The sequence below is a fragment of the Cryptomeria japonica genome, chromosome 1 (genome assembly GCF_030272615.1).
Source record: "Cryptomeria japonica chromosome 1, Sugi_1.0, whole genome shotgun sequence".
In the NCBI taxonomy this organism is placed as follows: Eukaryota; Viridiplantae; Streptophyta; class Pinopsida; order Cupressales; family Cupressaceae; genus Cryptomeria; species Cryptomeria japonica.
Window position 1 is genome coordinate 591,831,361 of NC_081405.1, and position 22,076 is coordinate 591,853,436.

Genomic DNA, 22,076 nt, shown 5'->3' on the forward strand with positions numbered 1-22,076 from the left:
AAGGTTAATCAGTCCCAACTAGCATCGGTTTTCCCTTACCACATATATATAATGATCAAACAAGGTGAAATTAATGCTAAGTGTTGAATCCCAATGCAAGCCGATTTTGCACTGGGCTGGTAAAGTAATACTTTTATCCCACATTGGCTGTGTGGTGACTTTACAAGGTAAGAACATGAATAAAGGATTCAGTCCAGTGCCTATATTATATTATATTGTGACTGATTTGACAGTTAGAGAGCTGGAAGAAGACAAGGGGAGGTTCGCTACAGCTGGAAGAAGGGTGATTTTGTCCAAAGCCATTTGTGGCGCCATTGTTGGGAGATAGTTGGAGCATCTAGAGGTGGCGCCATTGCTGATTGAAGACATTTTTCCCCAGCTGAGACAACATTCCCAGCCACCATTGATTTGTATTGTATTGTTCCCAGCCCTTGTTCGCTGATCCATTGATTGCTCCCAGCCATTCTTTATGCCCAGGCGTGTCCATTTCCAGCTGATTGGGGCAAAATCGCACCAATTATATGAGGTGCCATGATTGTTGAGCGATCCCAGCCATTAAAGTTGCAGTTGCAGATGTGAAATATCCCCTGCTGTTATAGAACAAAAAATGCAAGGGATATCGTCAAACACTTAGCTGGCAGCCTGCTATTTCAAGTCTCAGTCTGTATAACCTGCATGTTATGCGGTTTCTAGACTGCAGTATAACTTGCGTGCTATGCTGTTTTGACTGTTGCAAGTTTTCAGACTTGTGTTTGGAAGCATAAACCACAAAGAATAATCAAAGGATGACTACTAATCAACAATAGAAGCCTCTAGGGTGATGGTGCAAGTTGTATTTGTGTTTACCAATGCAATAATAAAAGATTAAGTGCAAGAATCACACACCTACAGCTGACTGTAATTTAAGCAAACAGTTGGCATGAAACCTTGAGACAAAGTGCAAATGAGAAGCACCTTATTACTCCTTTTATTCATGAGGCAATATATATTTATTACAATGCTCTTAACATGTATCCAAAGTCCTAGCAGCCAATCACTGAATGCTCAGAAATTCTGGATACACATGGCAGCTGTGGAGGTCTGCATACAACAAGAAATTACAAGGAGAATAATGCCAAAAGGAACCTGATTAAAATGCCATGCCTTGTGACTGAAGAAGCAATCAATATCCAAGTCGTTGAGCCTTCACCAATACCAAATTGAACGGTTCTTCAAAATTGCCCCTGTTGCTAATGAAGGTCTGAGAATCATTAATTGTCAGCTTCTAAGTCTTCACTCTTTCACCAAATATGATCGCCTTCTCCCTCAAATCAAAATGCCAATGTCAGATGCCAAATTCGGTACAAATATGGATGTCTAGGAGCAAAATCATGAGACTCAGCAATCTGATACAGATTGTCTTCAGAACTGATTTGGGCCTGATTTCCTCTTTAATACTCCTTCAAAATACTCCCAAAGGCATCGCCCTTCCTCACCAATACTAACGCTGTCCTCCTATGTATGATACGATGCTGCAATGATGAAAAAGAAACAAAATCGTGGGTTTTGGTAGATAAACCCAATTTGTCTCAGACCTGCAATAAGGGCAGCTATCTCCAAATTTCCACTTCCAAATGATTTCCAAACAAATCGCTTTTCTCCTCTAGTAAAAATCGATGCACATAGGATGTCCAATATCATAAGTTGAATACTCTAACCACAATGAAAATGTAGCAAATTCAATAAGCTCAATATGGAAGACTGAGTTATCTCCCACTCTCAGCTGCAACCCCTCAGAAGGTCTTTCACTCCCTCAGTTATGCTATCAATGGGATTTTTTGTTCCCAAAGACACTATTCTGCAGAAATCTCCTGGTCCTACAAAACCCAATCAATTCAATTATCAACTCCTGGCTGCCTTGAAGCTCAACTGGATCTCCTTTAATACTTTTTCACCCCAACATCCAAAAGCTTCTAGAAGTGACTTTATGATATAATATTTAATTAAGTCACTTTATTAAATTAATTAAATATAAAGTCATCTTTTAAATTTTTTTATTTATTTGATAACTTTATAAATAATTAACTTAATATTATTAATTAAAATAATTAATTAAGCTATCCATAAGAAATATCAATAATTTGGACCACTTAACTAATTAAATTAATTAATTAATTCCTCTCCAAAAATGGGGACATTACAAGACGTGTATTCAGACATCAAACTCAGAAAATCAGACCTGAGAACACCATTACCAGCCATGGTCTCAGACTGAAAACACATCATTTCCAGCCAAGTGAATGCAAGTCGCATCGGCTACATGAATTGTGCCGTGAAGGAGATGATTTCCAGCTGATAGAACACGATTTTCAGAGATGTTTCAGACCTTTAAACTCAGCAATCAGACCTGAGACAACAAAATATCATTCATTCTTTGAGTTTAAGGGTGCATTTTCAAACTTAAGCCATCAAATCAGACTTATCCTAAGTTGAAAATCAGATTTTCTGACGACAAATTTTTCTGATTTTTGATCAAATCTCTTGTATTTTCCAGAATGTGTGTTACCTAATGTTGAATTTCTGATTTTCTTGAGCTTACAGGTCTGAAAACTATTTGAAATCAGAACATTAATTATTTCTGGAAAATTATTTGTGAGGACAAAATGAGGAACATTGAAGTGCCCTGACGGGGTTTGAATTTCCACTCCATCAAATGGTGATCAAATCAAACAAAATTTTCAAGGACAATGAGTCCTGATGGGGGTCAGATTTCCACTTGAGGGCAAAATTACAAAGGAAGGGACAAATCAATTCAAATGAAGATCAATAACAAAGTAGTCCCTATTGGCATCAAATTTCGACCAAGTGAAGGAATGGGCAAAGATAATGCAGATGTTTTGGGAACTGATTTGTCCCTATGATGATCGATTTCCCACCAAGGTTGAAACAAAGTTTATCCCATAGGTGTTTGATTCAATGTTTGTTTGTTTTGTAGGTCTGCTACAAGGAAGGGATAACAAAAGAATGTTAGAAGAGTAGAAGAATAGTTGCTAAGGCAATTAGGAATCAGGAATTAGAGTAGAGTAGGATAGGAGAAGAAGAAATTGTTGCTAAGACTTGTAAATGAATATACTCTTTTCATTGAAGATATGGTGAAATGTGTTGTTTCAATAAGTTGCATGGTTTCCAATTCTCATTTGCTTTCATGTTGATTAGATGAATGAAAGGAATTGTGAATGATTAATGGTGAAATTTGTTTGTCCATACCACTAGCTTCTTGTTGATTGTAAGTTTGCATTGTGTGGTCAACTAGAATTGGAATTGAACTTAACTTCAATTATTGCTCGTCCATTGGTATGCATTGCCTTGATCGTATTGATTTTGATGGTAGTAATTTGAACATCTATAAGTTTACCTTAGAAGATTACACTAGCTTTGTGGAGTTTTTCGTTGATGGCAAAGCAAAGCTTAGTTGAGTTTTACTCTATCATTCATTGTCTCTCACATTTCTAGGAGTAGATTAGTCTTCCTAAACCCTTTCCCTTTTGTCCTTTTTTCCAATTCAAGTTAGCTTAGGAGAGAAAGCATCACAAGCTTGCAATATTAGATGATCAAGTTCCAACATAATTCAAACATCCAACATAAGTCCCCCTGTGATTCCAACAATAACACATCGATCATTGGGCTTATCTATGAGTCAAGGCCTGACATTTCGGAATCTTGAAGTTTTCCAATTGATCACATAGTTTAGCATTTGGGAAGATTTTGTTTAAGAGAGGATAAGATACCTTGGTATTTTATTTTGTGTTCGATTGTTCATAAAAACACATCAACACAACCTAGAATGCTTGAGAATTTGCCTCAAGACCTTCTCAACCCGATCTAGCACTTGCTTAGATAATCCTACTTGGCTCACACTAAAGCCATTTTGTTCATGTATAATGGCTAGTTGAGCTTTTTGTCTTTCATGAACTCTTCTACTTTCTCTAACATATCACAACCAATTACAAAATCACAAAACTTTGTGAAACGTGGCAAGTGTGTTTCGTTTTTCTTTAGTTTTACCCATTGATGTTCCATCCACATCAATCACCACATAAACTCCATAAATGCAAGTCTAAGAGGGACGATATTAGACAACCTATGAGGTGCTTGAGGGCAACCATACACTCCAATCATTGTGTACTCAGCATAATAAAAACAATCCCCAAAATTATGGGTGTGAGCATCTTCTAGCACAGGCTTGTCAGTTGGTTTCAAATATTTAGCTCTCAATAATTCAAAAAGTGGTGGGAACATTTGGTATGACAGACAACACCATCCTAAAATATTCATCACAAAATGGTCATGAAAAGTTACATAATCACAATACTTGGACCTTCGGTCCCAAATCTGTGTCCACCTCTTAATAGGCCATGGGTCATCCTGCTTATCAAACATGGTGATTCTCATGATGGGACTCCAAACTATTCTGTTCTGAAAAAGAATGAGATAACACAATAAATAATAATGCCTAAAATCCACAACCGTTAAATCACCCTATATTCTCAGCAACCCCTCTTGTAACTAGTCGTGAATGTATCTAGCAAATTCATATTCTTCATTAATATTTGGGTGGTGTATCTTCATTCCCATCATCATTAAGTTGATAGGAATTCTTTCTTTGTGTGCATCTTTTCCTAATATTTGGCACAAAGCATGGTATGTTTTCACAAAATAGTGCTCAAAGGTCATCAACTCAAATGGTTCCTGGTCCAAAGATGAAACATCATACCTTCCTACTTTGAACATTTTCTTCCTATATCTTGGCACCTCATCACTTCTCATGATCCTTCTTCTCTCTTTATACTTTTCTTCCAACTTGTCTAGGTCAATTTGTTTTAAAGCTTCCCTATTCAAACCAAAACAAGCAAATGGCTTCTTTGCTGAAGTCTGCCATGACTAGTCCTTTGGTTGTCCTTATTGTACATGTTTCTGCATGATACTTCCTAGCCAGGAATCTAAGTCTGGTTCAATGAATACATCAGGGACCACCAATTTTCCCACATCCAATGTCCAAGTATTTGACACTGGCACATTTTTATCCCTGTTACCATAGGAATACAAAAAAATATCCCATCCTTTGTAGTTTATAATTACATCCCTACACCTTGAGCATTGGTCAGTGAAAACCTTTCTTTTGCTTTCTTCCATGCCAGACCCTAGTAGAATGTCACACATGTCTTGGTGCAGCTCCCTAACATCTCTCTTAGCTTTCTTCTCAGTTTCTAGGGTTTGGGAAGATTGAGCAGGGTTTTCAATAGACTGGGGAGGGTTTTCTATAATAGGTGGAGGTGAAACTACAAGTTGTTCGGAAGAAACAAACTTCTTCCTTCTTGGTTTCAAGCTTTCACCTTGAGCACCCGTGTCTTCTCAATAGTAGGTTTCTTTTTTGGAACCATTGTAATAAACTACACTAGAGATTTAGCAACTTAAACTCTACTTAATTCCCACAGACTAAAGAATTTAGCTAAAAATAACGCAGACAATAGAATCAACTTACTAGTTTTTTGGTGCTTTCAAACCCTACTTTGTTGGTGCAAAACGCTCTTCCTCGCTTAGCATCTCCTTACACTGAAATTATTGGAAGTAAGATGGAAAAATGCTCTTAAAAAATAAAATTTATGGTATGTCTTCATGCATCTTTCATTACCATTAATTCAATTCATGTGAGTGTTTAAAGGTGGTAGATACATCAATTTTAAAGCTCCACCGTTCATCCTCGATCGAACAGTTGCTCTTTGTGTGGCTCTTCATCTACATCGTGTCCCATGGGCCCACATGACAATTGTTCCTTGTATTTCCTTCCAAAAAGACAATAGGGGGAATTTTCCTTTACCTTGTTTAACCCCGCTAGCTCGTAGTCCATCCTCATACTAAATTCAAGGCCCGTGGGACTTCGGGAGCCTTTTACCATTTACTTTGCTTCCCTCTATCCCATATCTCTTTTATCTATGGTCAATCTATGTGGGGTAGCGGGGTATGAAATTAATAAAAACCCACCATCCTGTGATGTATAAACCTGTGCTATTTTACCCACACTGGGTGGCGGGGATTACTAGCCCTTGATCATTAGATGTTTTGCCTCTTTGATCCTGCTAGCCTGCGTCTTATGTTTAACCACTCTCTTAGCAGCACGATGGTGGATTACTAGCCCTTGATCATTAGATGTTTTGACTTCTTCATGTTGCTTGGATAACTAATGGCCCATTCCTTGCATCCAACATCCATGACAAAAGAAAGACAAAATAACTTAGATTGTAATTGTAAATGAAATCCTATGCATATAAAGGGCAAAAGACCTATGATGAATGAAAGTTCAAGTCTTGTATTACTAATTCATGTTATGTGAAACAATATCAACAACAACATTACTCATTTATACAAAATTGCTTCACAAACACTTCCCTTCATCCTAAAATGTCAATCACTTCACTCTTTGTTGCTCAACACCTTACTCTCCTCATGGAAGGCTTAGCTTTGCACCTGATTCGCTTGAAGTTGAACTCCCCTTCACTGCTGGAAATTGTTCCCTCTTGCTGCTGTAACTTGCACTTAGCCTGCTCTGCTCTACCTTGTGAATTATTTAGACTGAACCGCATTTGAATGATTGAGAGAATGATTTCCATGCTCTACTTATAAGAGGTTGATCTCACTTTTCAAAGAGGAGGTCGACCTTCTTGAGATGATTAATATGTCTTAGGTTTTGCAATACTTGTTTAAGGTTGGCCACCTTACATTTCCTTTGTTTTCATGTCGACTGCCTTGATGATCCACACGTTTCCTCTTGGCTTGAGTTGATTGCCTTACCATGAGGTCAGCCTATTTCATCTGCCCTTACATATTTACCCTGATTTTTTTTTGTATGCTTTGAAGAAGATTTTATCTCATTCGTCCAGTTTGGTCTCTTGTTTCATTTGTATTTGCACCCTATATATTTACAAGGCGATATCTCAACCAAGTTCATGCATTGCTGAGCGGGTTTGCAAAGTGTGTTTGCATTGCTGAGCGAGATCGCAAGGGTCTTTGGCATTGCTGGGTGCGAATTCAACATGATGCAACATTCTTGAGTGGGATTTCACCCTTGTTCAACAATTTTGGGTGAGTTTGAAGCGTAGGTTTACATTTTGTTGCAGGTTTGGAGAGGTGTCTGGCATTTTGCAATGAAAATGCAACTAAGTCTTACAATTTCGGGCATGATTTCAAGGTAGTGTTGCATTGTAAGGCAGGACTCAAGGGTTGTGTTGCAATATAGGGTGCAATTTCTAGGAGGTCTTGTATTTTTTTTGTGAAAATGCAAAGTTTGATCAACATTGTACTGAAAATTTATCATTTGTATTGGAAGTCCAACAAATTTGAACGGACAATGCAAGGGTTTCAACACTCAAAAAGAAAAAAAATGCAATGAATGTAACATTTTGATAAGAAATTTACAAGGTTTTTTTAAACGATTTCAAGTGAAATCAACATTCTCAGTGGAAATAAAAGATTGTTCAATAATTTTAATCAGCATTAACAATTTTAATCCAAATTTTCAAGTAAATCAACAAAAATTGCAAGCGATGTAACATTTTATGGCAAGGATTTTGACATTTTTCTTGTGATGAAAATGCAATTTCGAACCTATTGTGGGGATCCCCTTTGTTTTTTCTTTTTAGGGTAGTGTTTTGGCATCTTAGGGTTTTGTCTCTGATTTCTCGCCTCTACAAATGAGTCAAAGTATTTCGAAATTTGGAGGAGTCATTGAAATCAGTGAGGAGGAAAAGTGGTCAAATGGATGTTCTAATGTCACAGATGTGCTCGAATAGGTCGAAGGAGTAGAATTGCAATTTCTCGGGGTCAATTCTGACAACCTCCTATTTTTATGAAATTTTACTTTTTTGCTTTTTCTTAAATTTAGAAAGTTTTGTTTTTGGTATTTTAGGGCCAATTCGAGAACTTGCTTTTTTGGTCTGCTTTTTTCTAAAAATAGAAAGTTGCTTTTTTCTTTTTCCAAGATCATAGGTGGTCATTGCATCAGGAGAAATGCCAAATCAAGAGAGTGCTTCCAGAACGAATCAAGCATGAAATAGCTTTCAAATCCATAGGATAACTCCTAAAAAGCTAGTTGAAGATCATGAGGAAATGGGTCAAGTCTGGAGTCAAGATTGCTCAAATCACCGAGATCGCTTGTCCATGGTAAAAAATTCCAATCAATGATGAAGTCCGCCCATGGCAAGTGAAAAGAGTTCCTAAACCATGATGGAGTTCGCCTTGGGACATGGAAAAGTTCCTCGATCACATGCCAAGTTCGACTTGGGACATGAGAAAGTTATCATGGAAGAATTTATTGTGCTATGACCAAGTTCACCCTAGGGGTTAAGAAAAAATTGGTTAAGTGTTGGCATTATGAGAAGGGAAAAGTCAGAAATTTGACTAAGTATAAAGGCATGAGAGAATTATCCTGTCATCATGAAGTTCACCTTACTAACATGAAGGATTTCCTAACCAGCATGAAGACTGCTCTCCTAGTGGGGAAGAAATTCTTGTCAAGATTCCAATTCCGCCTAGGGGGGGAAAGCAAAAAGTCCTTGTCAAAGATGAAGTCCGCTCATGGCAAGTGAAACAATTCCTTAGCCACAATGAAGTCCGCCTTAGTATGTGTAAGGAGAAAATTTCCAAATCCTTAGCAAGTCCACCTTGGGACGTGAAAAAGTTCCTCATGTTCCTCATCAACACATGAAGTCCGCCTTGGGACATGAAAAAGTTTCTCATCAACATGTGAAGTTCGCCCTTACAAGCATTAGAATTTTAATCAAGGATGAAGTCCACCTAGGGAAGGGTGAAGTTTCCAAGTCAACATCAAGTCCGCCCAAGGCGAAGAAGAGAAGATTTAGCTAAGTGTTTTGGTATGAAAAATCCTATCCAAGTGCAAAGTCTGCCAAAGGTGAAGAGAAGGCGAATTCTGGCTAAGTATAGGTGGATTAAAACAAGTTAAAAATTACAGCAAAAAGGTTGAAACCAACATGAAATTCACCTAAGTATTGTAAGAAAAGTGATAAGGTGAATAAAAGCAAGAAAGTTAAAAACAAGAAGAAATTCACCTAAGTGTTGATACCTTGGAGGAAAATTTGAAAGTTTGGCTAAGTGTCAAGGAAATTCCTCAAGTAAGAAGCAAATCCGTTCAAGAAAGATGAAGGAAAAGTGTTGGTGGGTTGAAAGAAAAGTTGAAATCAAGTGCCAAGTTTGCTCGAGGATGGTCAAAATTCCTTGTCCAAATGTTAATTCTGCCTTGGGAATAAGAAAAATTCTTTGACTTAACATCAAGTCCACTCAAGCATATGGAATGCCTAAGTGTTGAAAAGGTTCAAAACTCTATAAAATTTGGCATTGTGTTGAAAAAGTTCGAAAGTACAAATTTCCAAGACATCTTCCAGGAGAATTTCAAAAACAATTTTCACGCTTGAAGACAAAGTTGAAAATGATTCCTTAAGCAATTTAAGGGATTTCATCAACATTCCCAGGTTTACTAAGGGTTGAAGGCAGATTTTAATTCAAAATTCAAAATTTCTTTCAGACTTCCAGGCGGAGCTTCTAATTTTTTGGACTTCCAAGAGAAATTTCGCTTCAGATTCTTCAAGTTTTATTGAAAATCATTTTTTTTTTTACGCTTTTGGGGGCAAATGCTTCAATTTCCAAAATTTTACTATGTCTAAGTCCTTGAATTTCATGAGTTGGATAAGATTTATCCTTTGAAAATTCCTTCATACTTTGCACTCTAGGTTGGAAATCGACATCTAACCCCCTTATTGTTTTTAACTAAGAAAGTTTTCATTATTTTTAGGATGTAGATGTCAACTCAGGAAGGGATTTCCAGAAAGGTGCATATGAAGTTCAATAACAAAGGAACGGGTTGGAAAGATGATTCCACAATGCATGGAAGGACAACATTCATGCTTCAAGGTGGAATCCAAAGATGGATGGAACAGAGAAGGGCTTACACTCCATCAAGACATTCAAGAAGATTAAGTCATACAATGATGAAAGGCTCTACATCGACCTTGGATTTGTTTTGGAAATCCAAAATTGAGAGAAAAAAACTTGTCAACATGGAGAATTGTTCAAGAAGCACAAGATCAAAGTGAAGATGAGGATTAATTCGAACATAAAGAAAACTTTAGAATGATGGTGAACACAAAAGATTCTACACCAAGGAGCGATAAGTTCAATGAAGAAAATGTTCTAATCATCTTGAATTTCCTTTTGAAATCCATGAATAAGGTATCAACACTTCTTCATGATGGGGAATCAAATTTGCAAGGCAAGTTGAGGTGGCATCCTAGTCATCAATCAACCAATCCAAGGGTTCCAAGTCAAACATGTCCAGGTGCAATGAACCAGACACAACAATTGGAAGATATTAAATGACTCCTATTTTCTCATTGATTATCCAAAATATTGTAATTTTCTCATTGGCCAAAAGGAGTATTTTTGCAATTAATTGTAATTAGGGTTTTATCTGTTAATCTTGGCCGTTGATCTTGGATCAATCTAGGCTGTTGCTTTGTAATGGGGTGCCTATATAAACCCTCACCCTCTCATTTGTAAAGGGGGTGATTTCTGAGAAATTGTTGTTGTGATAGTTCTTAAGTGCTAAGACAATATTCATTGTTCAAAATGTTGGTGAATTTTTGTCTACTTTTGCAAGTTAGCATGGTTTCATGGCTCTCAATAGAATAGATTTCATTTTCAAGTTGATAGATTGAATGAAGGATTTGATAGAAATGCTTAATGTGGAATGGATGTGTTCATACTTTTTATAAGTGGATGATTTTCAATTATTTTGTAAAGTTAGCTTGAACCAGTAAATGAAAAATCAACTTCTATTGCTATATTCATTGTTAAAAATGTTGGTGAATATGAGCGATATAAAAATCTTTTACACTCCTTAGAAGATAGCACCGTTCTTGTGTAGTTGTTGAGTTTGGCAAAACAATAATAGGTTTTGAATTCCACTTTTGCAATTTGTCTCCAGAGTTCATAAGATTAGCTTAGGATTAGAATTATCTTCCTAAACCCTCACCCTTTTCCCTTTTTTTCCAAGTCTTAGTAGAAGTAGAATTGAAAAGAACTTATTGCAAAATTATTTCAAAAAAGAGAAAGTTACAAGTGTCGGCAATCAACAGAATCCTTTGATTGATTCACTCCTTGAACAATTGTGATAGTCTCCCTTGAGATTACCAACATATCACAACAAATCAACTAAGACTATCTGCATGAATCTGGAACCTTGGATTCGTCTTTGTGATCATATAGTCCATTTGTTTAGCACATAGAAGATTTTGATCAAGAGAAATTAGGATATCTTTGGGCATTTTATTCTGAGTTGTGCGTGCATAAAAAACAAACCAACAAAACCCTAAACTTTCAATTTTCTTGCACAAATTATCACAAATTTCTTGCAATTTATTTCCTCTCTTGTAATGATTTTATTTGCAATTTGAGGAGGAAGTGCACGTGATGCTTGCAATTGCAACGCAATTTTACAATTTTGCTCTTCAACTTTCAATTTTGCACTTTGCATTGTTGCTTTTCCAAATCAAAATTTCATGATTCAAACCTTTTGTAGTTCATGACATGATTTCACAATTTCGACCTCAAAATCCTAAGACTTGAAAAACCAAAACCCTTCCCACTCTAAGGTCGGAGATTGCCGAATTATTGCCAAATCTAAACTAAACAAATCAAACACTAAAAAAAAAAGCGGGGGTCCCCATTTGCAATGGGGTGTGTGTGTTTACAACCAGTGTTCCATGAAACGTGTTTCCCCCTCCCAGGCCCAAGTCCCCCCATCCCTGAAAGCCGTCCCTGAAACTTTTTCCCTTTGTCCCCTCGTCCCCAAAGCCCGTTCCTGCGTCCCCTCGTCTCCCCGTCCCCAACGGTCATGGAGCACTGTTTACAACACAACAAGGCTCCTAGTCATGGATTGCCCTTAACTTCTCAGGATTTGGCTTCAACAATCCATTCCTGCCTATGTGATTCAAGAATTGGATCTCTCCTTGGGCAAAGGAACACTTTTTTTTTGACAAACAATTGGTTCTCTCTTAGCAGCTGGAACACTTCAGCCAGGTGCGCTTTGTGCTCCTCCAAGGTCCATCTGTAGATGAGGATATCATTTGAGTACACTACAACACATTGATCCAATAGGCTTCGTAATACATTGTTCATGAGGGTTGCAATACGTTGCTGGCACATTGCATAGCCCAAATGTCATAACCAAGAACTCGAAGGGTTTATATCTTGTCATGATGGCAATCTTCTCATCACTGACAGCTACCCATATTTGGTAATAACTTTGTCTCATATCGAGCTTGGTGAAATACCTAGCCTCCATCGAGCGATCAAAGATGTCTATGATTAGGGGCAAGTTGTAGTGATTCTTGATTGTAACCTTGTTCAACACCTGATAGTCCACGCATAGCCTCAAGGAACCGATTTTCCTTTGAAATAGGATAGGCAATGCATAGGGAGATCAAGATGGGCAAGGGTAACCTACGTTCGTAAGGACAATTAACGAATTTTGTAATTCAACCATCTTTGGGTTGGAGAGCCTATAAGGAGCTCGGGTGGGTGGCCTAGCTCCAAGATCCAATTTGATGTGGTGGTCTATTTGTCTCCTTGGAGGCAGCTTGGTAGATAGCTTTTTGGTCATCACATTTGCATATGCATCAATCACTTCGTAGACCTCCTTAGGGCTAGATGACTCAGACTCTTTGCTCTCATCCTAGCCACCAAGTAGCCGAACGACATAGAGTTCATCACAAGCCTTCCTTGTAGCATGCCTTAGAGTCGTAGCAGACACCATTATCTTTGCATTTCTTGGCTTGACAGTTTTACCATGCACACTTTGTTGAATCCATGAAAATCACACAACCTAGGTGCAGGGATAAAAGAACACACTATGATGTCCCTAGAACCATGCTAGCCTCCGATTCGCAACTCAATGTCATGGATGTCACCAACAACCTTTTGAGTTGTAGAGTTTACAACTTTAAATGAGGAGTGTGCTTCTCTCATCTTGAGACCAAGGCTCCATGCCTTCCTTACTACAATGTAGTTATGAGTGGCCCTGAATACACCATAGCTCTTATTGAAGAATGCCTCAATATGGCAGAGCCCATGTTGGGCCTTGGTATCTTGGATTGTGGAACACTACTCTAGAGTCTCGTGCACAATAGAGAAGAACTCTCATTTTTGGAATAGACTTCTCTTTGAGATTGGGCCGCATTTGACCATTGTTTTTGTGAACATTCCTTAGCCCAATGGTTCAGATGTCCATAGATAAAGCAATTCCGATTCTCCTTCTTTTTTATTGGGTGCTGACCTCTTACTCTCAGCCTTATTGGCGTAGGGTGCACCTCTCTTTGGATTGTCCCATTTCGATGACTTTTCATTGGGATCGGTCTTCCCACTGCCATATCTCTTGGCCATGTCCTCCTTGAAATCCAAGAATTACTTGACAATAGAGATGGCTTGGGTGAGAGTCTGTATGTTTTGGTGCCACAGGCCCACTTGGGCCCAAGGTTGGAGTCCTCTTTAAAAATAGCCTATTTGTTTCGGCCATGTACTTGACCTTGAGCATGAGCTCTGAGAAGGTTTTGATGTAATTGCGCACCTTCCTAGTGTGTCAGAGCTCAAAGAGTTGAGCATGTGAAACCCATATCGAGTACTTGGGGATGAAACTAGTCTCTCAAGGCATCCTTCAATCCCCCTCAAGTGTCAATTTGATCAAAGATAATGGTTCTAGGGACATCATAGCGTGTTGTTTTATCCCTGCACCTAGGTTGTGTGATTTTCATGGATATTGGTCCAAAAGAAAAGAAAAATAACAAAAAACACAGAAAAATAACTAGTAACAGAATTTTATTTAAAGAGCTTACAATGGATATTGGTCCCTTGGTTCAACTTTGTATTCTCTAGAATCCTCGATAATTCTGTCCTTTTTTGCATTTTTTGTGTTACCAGGGTTTTAAACTTCAATGTTTAAACTTTTCCCTTCATGTTCTATCTTGTTAGTAGGGAGCTTTGCCTTAACCTATGGAGCTCTCTTATGAACTCCCTTGTGGGTTGGTGCATGCTGCAATGTTCATATGGGGCCGTGGTTTATCTTCTTTCAAAATCTATATTGGCCTATCTCGTATAGACCAATGCAGTGAACCTTTGAATCCTTTAGTTTGTGCCTAAATCTCTGTGTTGTATTATGCTTATGCACTTTTGTTATAATCTCATGTTGACTGGCTAGAGCTGGTCAAGCTCTTATGTTATTGCTTCATATTTTGAAATTGTTTGGCTTTTGTGGTAATGCACATTGCTTACAAAATCTTCTTTGCTTTACTTGTTTAGGTGCAGGCCATCACTCATATGGTTCATGTATTGCAATAGAGTTTAAATGGCAAAATGACCTTTGCATGCATCTTTGTTTCCTCTGTTTGGACCTGCACAAATGATCTTCTTTTGCTTCTACACTGCTGTTAGATATGTGCATGTATTAACCTTTGAATAAAGTGGACCTCGACAACTTAAGTGAATGGTTGACCTCAATTCCTGGGCACATTCTTATATTTATACTTGATTGTGGATCCATGTGTCAACTTTGGGGCAATTGGGTGAATGCTTGAACTTGCAACTTTGTTTCGTTCAGGGTAACTCCAACCATCCAATCCTATTGGCTTTTGCCGAGCTGTAGGATTGTGGCACCATTTGACGATGTGGATCTGAACAATCCTATTAACTCAATTTAGTTAATGGTCACATTAATCTTAAGTAGAACAAAGGGGAATTCAGTATGTTGCAAGCTCATAGGTTGAGGAGATTAAAAGTTAAATGATGTGGAGTACAATAAATAAATCAATGAAATCTTCACTATACTTGGGATAGTTGACTGGGTTGGGTTTTATTGTATTTGTGCACATTTAATGTTTTAATTGAATGTGGTTCATGTTGACATTGGTCTTATTAAATTTCACACAGCTTATCTCATGTGGTTTTCTTCATGCCGTTGGATCTTTAAATAATTATACGAGACCATTGATTTTTAGTGGGACTATCCAATGAAATAAAGGACCTGTGTGATGATAAAGTGGATGGACCCACTTAATATAAAAGATGTTAGGTGGGCCTGTTTTGATATGATTTTTCAAGAATTTTTTATTGTGAGACTGTATGCGATGAATTATTAGAAGTTTTAAGCTACAGGTACTCTCATTATCATGACTTCTTGACTACATGGTAGCTGCGGATATTTCACTCTGTTTAATTAGTGCCACTGCCATTAAACAAATAAGACTTAGAAACTAGTCTCCAGACTCCAATGGTGTACCATGTGAGGCTCATAAATTATAATTGATTCAGGTGAATAATATAGTAGGGACTAGTGTTAACCTGTCTGGTGGGACTGTGCACATAGATTGGTATTGCCACTGTCATTTATTGCACAACTATTTGTCATTGTGAGTAATGCAAAGAAATTCATAATAAATGCTTTCTCAGAATTAAAACATAATGGCTTTTGATTGGTTACAAGATACAAAGATTGATAACTGATTAAGGGCAGAGCAATTATCAATCACTATAGTTCCTGCATTAGAATGGGCTGATAAGACTCTTCCACAAATTATATAGGCTGTGCTAGATCCTCTGTTCTTTGTGAAGCTTCAATAATTAGTCGTTTTCTTCTAGTAGACTTCTCAAGTAAGGTTATAATAGAAGTTTTCTGTGCTAATGTATATTTGTGCGATTTGATGCAGGATTTAAAGAAGTGCCAGAAGAGGAAAAGAGCAGAATGGTTGGTGATGTTTTCAAAAGGGTTGCTTCAAAATATGACATTATGAATGACCTAATGAGTTGTGGTCTTCATCGATTTTGGAAAGACAGGTTCTTGTACCTAATACAACTGTCTCTTTGATTATGCTATAAGAAATATGCACAAGTGCTTGAAACCCTGCCTTGTTCCATATTAGATGAGCAATGCAAGCTAATTTTGTATTGTTTTTTTTTTTTCGTTTTGGCAGACTTGTCTCAAAATTGAGTCCATTTCCTGGAATGCAGCATCTTGATGTTGCGGGTGGAACAGGTGACCACATTTTTGTATTTCGCAAATACTGTTTTAGTTTCAAAGAGCCATGCTTTAGAATTTGTAACGTGTATCTTTCCCTCTGCAAACTTACAATCTCATTGACCTGGGATTTTTTTAAGTTCTTTGGCCGTTCTAGGATTGTAGCCTGACACTCATACTTTTGATAAGTTGGCTTATACTCTTGCTGCTATAGATTTGCACTCATAATGTGTCAAATATTGAATGTGCAATTGTAAAAGTTTCATCCATTGAAATAATTTGAGCATCAATATGTTAAAACTTAAATGCTTCATGTATAAAAATTGTGAAGGGAAAATGACGATATTGTTGCATTGCTGGTTAGATGGCATGAATATTGTAAGAACAAGGGGAACAACCAAGAATTTAGGGCACAAATTTGTATCTTCCATTGGAATTCTGGTTTTGATGGCAAATAAAGAGAAACTACGGGAGTATTGAACGTGCTTCTCCTTTATATATCTGTTTTGTTTTGAAAATAACAACACTACTGTTTGTTGCCCAAGGAAGTTTAGGAGAACAAAATGGGGTACGGGTAAGACAAATAGTGTTACACATCAGAAATGCTTAAATAAAATTCAAGAGGATGGTATTAGAGTGAGTAACTATGGTCCATATTTGAATTTATCGAGATAGTGTAACATTTGTAGAGATCAGGAGCAGGAAGGTGTGTACTTAGATTGGTGAGCATTCCTGGTTTTATAGAAATTAATTTTTATATTTGATATTTCCATTTACTAAACATGCTCTGAGAGATGTCTTACTGAGTTGATTGGCCATGTTCACTGCATACTTATTAATGCATCTTTGACAATAGACAATGTTTTGAGAACCTACAACCATATGGTATTTTGGATGGCTCAAGAATTATTCAAAGTGTACAGGAAGACTATTATCTACACTTTTAGTAAGTGTTTAGGAGTCTCTTGTTGATTTGAAGGGCATGTAAATCTACAGTTCTCTACATATTTGCACTCTTACCAATTCATTTATGTCCAAAACAATACAGTGCAGGGACTTATTTAGTAAATTTGGAATCTGTGACAAGATGTAGTCAACTGTAACTAAAACACAATATCATACAATGTAGGTATACACAGGCTTAAAGCATTTAAAACAAGATTTCACACTACTCATCTTTGAACATTTTACAATATAAACTTTGGATGAATAATGCTCTTCTGTGCACGTGGGAAGCTATCTGCACACGTGTGTGTGGGCATATGGATGTGGATGAGGTAGAATGGAGGGATTTAACATTACAAGGTATGTCGCCTTAAGATTCCGTGGTTCAGCAGGATGGTAACACTACTGAGCACTAGCAATATATTCTTCACATTCTTTAAAATTGATGAACACACAAAAAGAATTTTAGATGTATCTTCTCTAATATGCATGATTAATGAATAGTCTATTTTTGAGATCCAAGAAGATAGTTTCTCATTATACATGTTTTTCATTAACTTTCATGAGCAAAATCTGAACTAGATCTTTATTTATTCAATGGAGTTGCTACCTTGGACCCTTTTTTTTCTGAGTATTAACTATTGTGCAATATTTCAATAGATCAATTTCAATTAGTTTAGACTTGTATGGTGTGTAAAGAACTTTATTAAAAGTGAATCTTGTCTTACTATATTTGCCAATTATTTTCTAGGAGATATTGCATTCCGTGTTTTGGAAGCTATCCATAGTGTTGAACATTGTGGGACTTCACGTGTTGCTGCTGATGAAGATGAAGAAGATGAAACACGTGTCTTTGTCTGTGATATCAACCCTGCAATGCTGGATGTTGGTAGGAAGCGAGCAATTGAGAGAGGTGAACATATATCAAATCATGTAAATATTGCCAGTACCGTAGGCATGGACTCTTTTTTGTTTCTTTGTTTGCAAAGCTTAAATGGCTGTTTTTTAGTTTGGTGTTGTTTGAATGTTTTGGGTCTGTTTTTGGATCATTGACATTTGCTCAATCTGAGTTATTTAGAAAACATGCTTTAGCATAGAGTAATACTATCTTGCAGGACCTGGAGAAACCCGCTCCTTAGTATGGATTGAAGGAGATGCAGAAGCCCTTAAGTTTGAAGATGCATCAATGGATGGTTACACTATTGCTTTTGGGATAAGAAATGTGACACATATAGAGAAAGCTCTCAGCGAAGCATACCGGTAAAACTTAAAATTACTGAACTTTTTGTCCTTCTTAGAATTTTTGTAGATTGCCACTGAAATGTTTGTTTTAAAAGCTATGCAATAATTGCTGCTCTATGCTGAAATTTTTGCCTTCAAAAAATTGTAATAATGTCTGCAATAATTGCTGCTCTATGTCAGAAAATTAGCACAGGTATTCCATATCTAATAGAACGACAAGAATTTTATCTTATGATAAAACAATATAGCTGATTATGCTCGCCTCTTAATATTTTTCCTAAGAAAACAATAAAATGTGCTTAGAAATATGTTAGTTAAGTGCTGCAAATTATTGTAGGTTGTTGCACACATGAAATGAAACAAGCAAAGAACTAAAAACATTCTAAACAACAAAACTCTATAAATGATTACCCTGGAGAAAATCAATTTGAAATAATTCTAAAAGAGTAATGACTATGCTAAGTAGCTGCGTCGTTTCCAACTTAAACGATTGTTGCGAGATAGGTAATGTCAAAACTAGTGTATTGTTGATCTTATGCTTCAACTCAAAAAGTTAATTGTGGTTGGTTTCTATTCCAGGTAAGGCACTTCTTGCTATTATGAAATGCAAAGGTGTTGTTATTACAGAGGATGTTTGATGAAGGGACAACCCTATGAGGTTCCTTCTCTCAGTTACATTGAAAGGCTTAGATTAATTTATGGTGCCCTCCAGTTTTGCTCGATCAATTTTCAATGCTCCCATCTCCAACCATCTTCGAAATTGATTAGTAATTGTTGTTTAAATTCATATTTCTTCTCATTGAGCAACAACTTATTATTTTTCAGAACTTGCAAAAGATTACTCAAATATTATTTTTTCTCATTGAGCAACAAATTATTATTTTTGTCTCCTACAGCTCTCTCATCCTGATGATGGATCACGAAGTGTGATCCGAAACGTTGATGCAAAACAAGTTCCACACAGTTGAATCCAGATGCATACACATGAATTTCCTCAAATATGTTAGATGCTTATCATAAGTTTTTCTCAAAACAAATTTATCATCTAAGTAAATAATGAAATGAGTCTATGAATGGTCTCAATACCTTAGTTGCTGTGTACCTTGGGGATGAGTCCCTACATATTTTGACCTGTCCCCTATATCAGATGTTTTGAGGATATAGGGATAGGTCTGAAACATCCTTGGCCTGCACTCAATTTTATAAAAAATGTGGAAATGTGTTTGAAATGACAAATTTGGTGGAAACAAGGGATGAACAATCATCCTTGGGGCAGCTAGGGGATGTCTAGATGTCCCTTTCCTAGCCATCCCCTATGGCCTAACCAGCATAAACTGCAAATTAAGGAAAAAAAACCATCAAATTGAAAAAAAGAGATGGGAAGCCCACAAGCATCTCTACACCCCTTTACACTTACCCTAAATTTGAAATAACTCCACTAACAACTGAAAACATGTGAGAAGAGAAGTGAACAATAGTGGAAAGAAGGCAAGATATCATCAAATATATGTTCTTTGAGGTAAATTTTCTACTCATTGTTGATTTGCTCAAATTTCTTTGCATTTTCTTTTTGTTTTTCGAAGTTTCATTTTTTTTGGGAGTGTTTTGTAGTTTTACATTTGCACTTGTAGCTATGTTTTGTATATTCAACAAAAGACAATGAGCAATAGTGTGGGTGAAGAGGTTCAAATTCAACAAGCTGTAGAAGCGCTTTTGGGAATGGGAGTGTTGTAGGCACTATGAGCTCGAATAACCCATTTGAATTCCCCTCTAAACTCCTCAAAATATATGCAAAAAAATTAAATTCAAAAAAATTCTTTCACAATTTGTAACAACCATAGAAAAAGACAAAAAAAAATCAAGGGGAAATATTAGAAACTTGTAGACACTCTACAAGTGTTGGCTTTGGCTTTTGTTTGAATTGGATGAGCCTTTTTTTATGTTACTGGGTCCCTAATGGTCTGTTTCGAACTGGGTCTTTGTTTGGGGTGGTTCATCGTGGATTTATCTAGGGTTCTTCAAAATCATTGTGTTTTCCTGGTATGAACACATGTCGACTGGTTACAAATTTCTGCCATATTTTCTTCTTCTACCACAACAAACCATCGTTTTTTTTGTAAATCATTGATCCTTTACCACCCCATGCTGACCTGTAGGAAGACAAACAAAACAATTAGTATATTGTAGTGTTGGGGGGCCAAATTGACAGACAGAGATGGGTGAAGCTAGGGATGTAGGATCGGCAAGCTCAGCCAAGGAAGAGAGGCATAGAAGGCATTGTTGTGATGTTTTCACACATCGTCCCATTGCAAATGGGGATCCCCACTCTTCCCTTAGATTAGGTGTTTTAGTTTGCTGAGATTGGCAATAGTTTCTTTAGTTTTTAACCTTTGTTAGTGAGTAAGAGATGTGAGGTTGAGGTCACGTTGCAAAATTACTAGAGGTTGTAAGAAGTTGTCACTAATGTGAATATATTGCAAGAATTGCCAAGGTTGTCAAGAAAAAATGTCAAGGTGCGTAAATTAGGAAGTTGCCTTCTAGGGTTCGATTTTTCACCCCTAGAGAATAATGATAAGTGAGAAACAAGTTCGAGATTTCCTTCTCCACTCTTTGTTGGCGGCAATATTGTACATGAAAATAAAACTAGTTAATTAAGTTGTAATTGTCTTGGTTAGTTGGCAACCGCGGGGTGGTAGTTGCGGTGTGACGGTTGGCGCTCGCACCCCTCGGTACCTTTAAATACTTCCGAATGTAACTTGTGAGGGAGACAATTATGAATGGAATAACATCTCTTATATTGCATCTGATATCTATGGCATTATTATTCTACATTACGTGTTTTATCTGTGTACTTTAAGCTATTCACCCGAGAGGGTAAACATTTGGTGCCGTTGCCTAGACGTACTCGGGAACGGAAGATGCGGATGGCGCACAAACGCGATGTGCCTACCTGTCGGTGAGATGAACCCAGAGGCCGACGACGCTCACACGGAACAATCGACGAAGGGGAAATTGAACCCTGTAATAATCTCGGCACAATGTTGAGATAAATTGTGGCCGAAAGGAAAAATAATAAAAAGTTTTTTTTTGTGTACATGGCGTGTGCTTGCTATGTACGGAAGTGATTAATGCCCAACTTATTGAATAAAGATAGAAATAAAAAAGCAGAAACGGACGAGTGGGAGGTCGCGCAGAGGGCCTTGATTCTGGAGCAGCAAGTAGAACGTAGACGGAGGCTGAGGCAACTTGCCGAAGGACGACCTGTCGAAGGGTGGCCCGAGGGGAACCAAGGAGGTGTCACGGAGGGTGCAGAAGCCGACGGAAATTTCTATGCGTTGCCAGAACACCGTAGGGTGCGGAGCCACGAAGAGTTTCTGGAGGAAACAAGGTTAAGGAGAGATTTAGTCGAAGAGACCCGGGATCGGTTCAAAAACTTATCCCTTACACAACAAAGTGAGGATCACCAAAGGGAGCCAGGAGTGGGCGCGGGTGGACAACGAAGGGGAGGATAACCGTACGGTAGGTGCCACACTCGGCAGGCAAAACACCGTACCTCCAGTCACCCACGCAGGACACACCACTGGCACCGGAGGGACCGGAGCAGGGGCCTAGACACAGCCACAACCACCTCCAGGAAGACGACCCCCATTGATGGGGAGTAAACAGAAACTGCTGAAGTTCAATGGCGACGGGAAGGAAGATCGCGTCCGCCATTGTCGAACGTGCGAAACCATATGGTTAGCGAACGGTGTTACCGACCAAGACGAATGGGTAACAC

At 37.7% G+C, this 22,076-nt stretch overlaps 1 protein-coding gene across 1 annotated transcript in view; it reads left to right on the top strand.

The window, feature by feature from the left end:
* Nucleotides 1-22,076, top strand: part of LOC131027931 (2-methoxy-6-polyprenyl-1,4-benzoquinol methylase, mitochondrial) — a 79,354-nt gene that overhangs the window by 12,253 nt on the left and 45,025 nt on the right. Inside the window, exons 2-5 of the mRNA XM_057958030.2 lie at nt 15,804-15,930; nt 16,068-16,129; nt 17,808-17,969; nt 18,172-18,316. Of these exons, the coding sequence (XP_057814013.2) occupies nt 15,804-15,930; nt 16,068-16,129; nt 17,808-17,969; nt 18,172-18,316 (496 nt within the window). The remainder of the gene's footprint in view (nt 1-15,803; nt 15,931-16,067; nt 16,130-17,807; nt 17,970-18,171; nt 18,317-22,076) is intronic.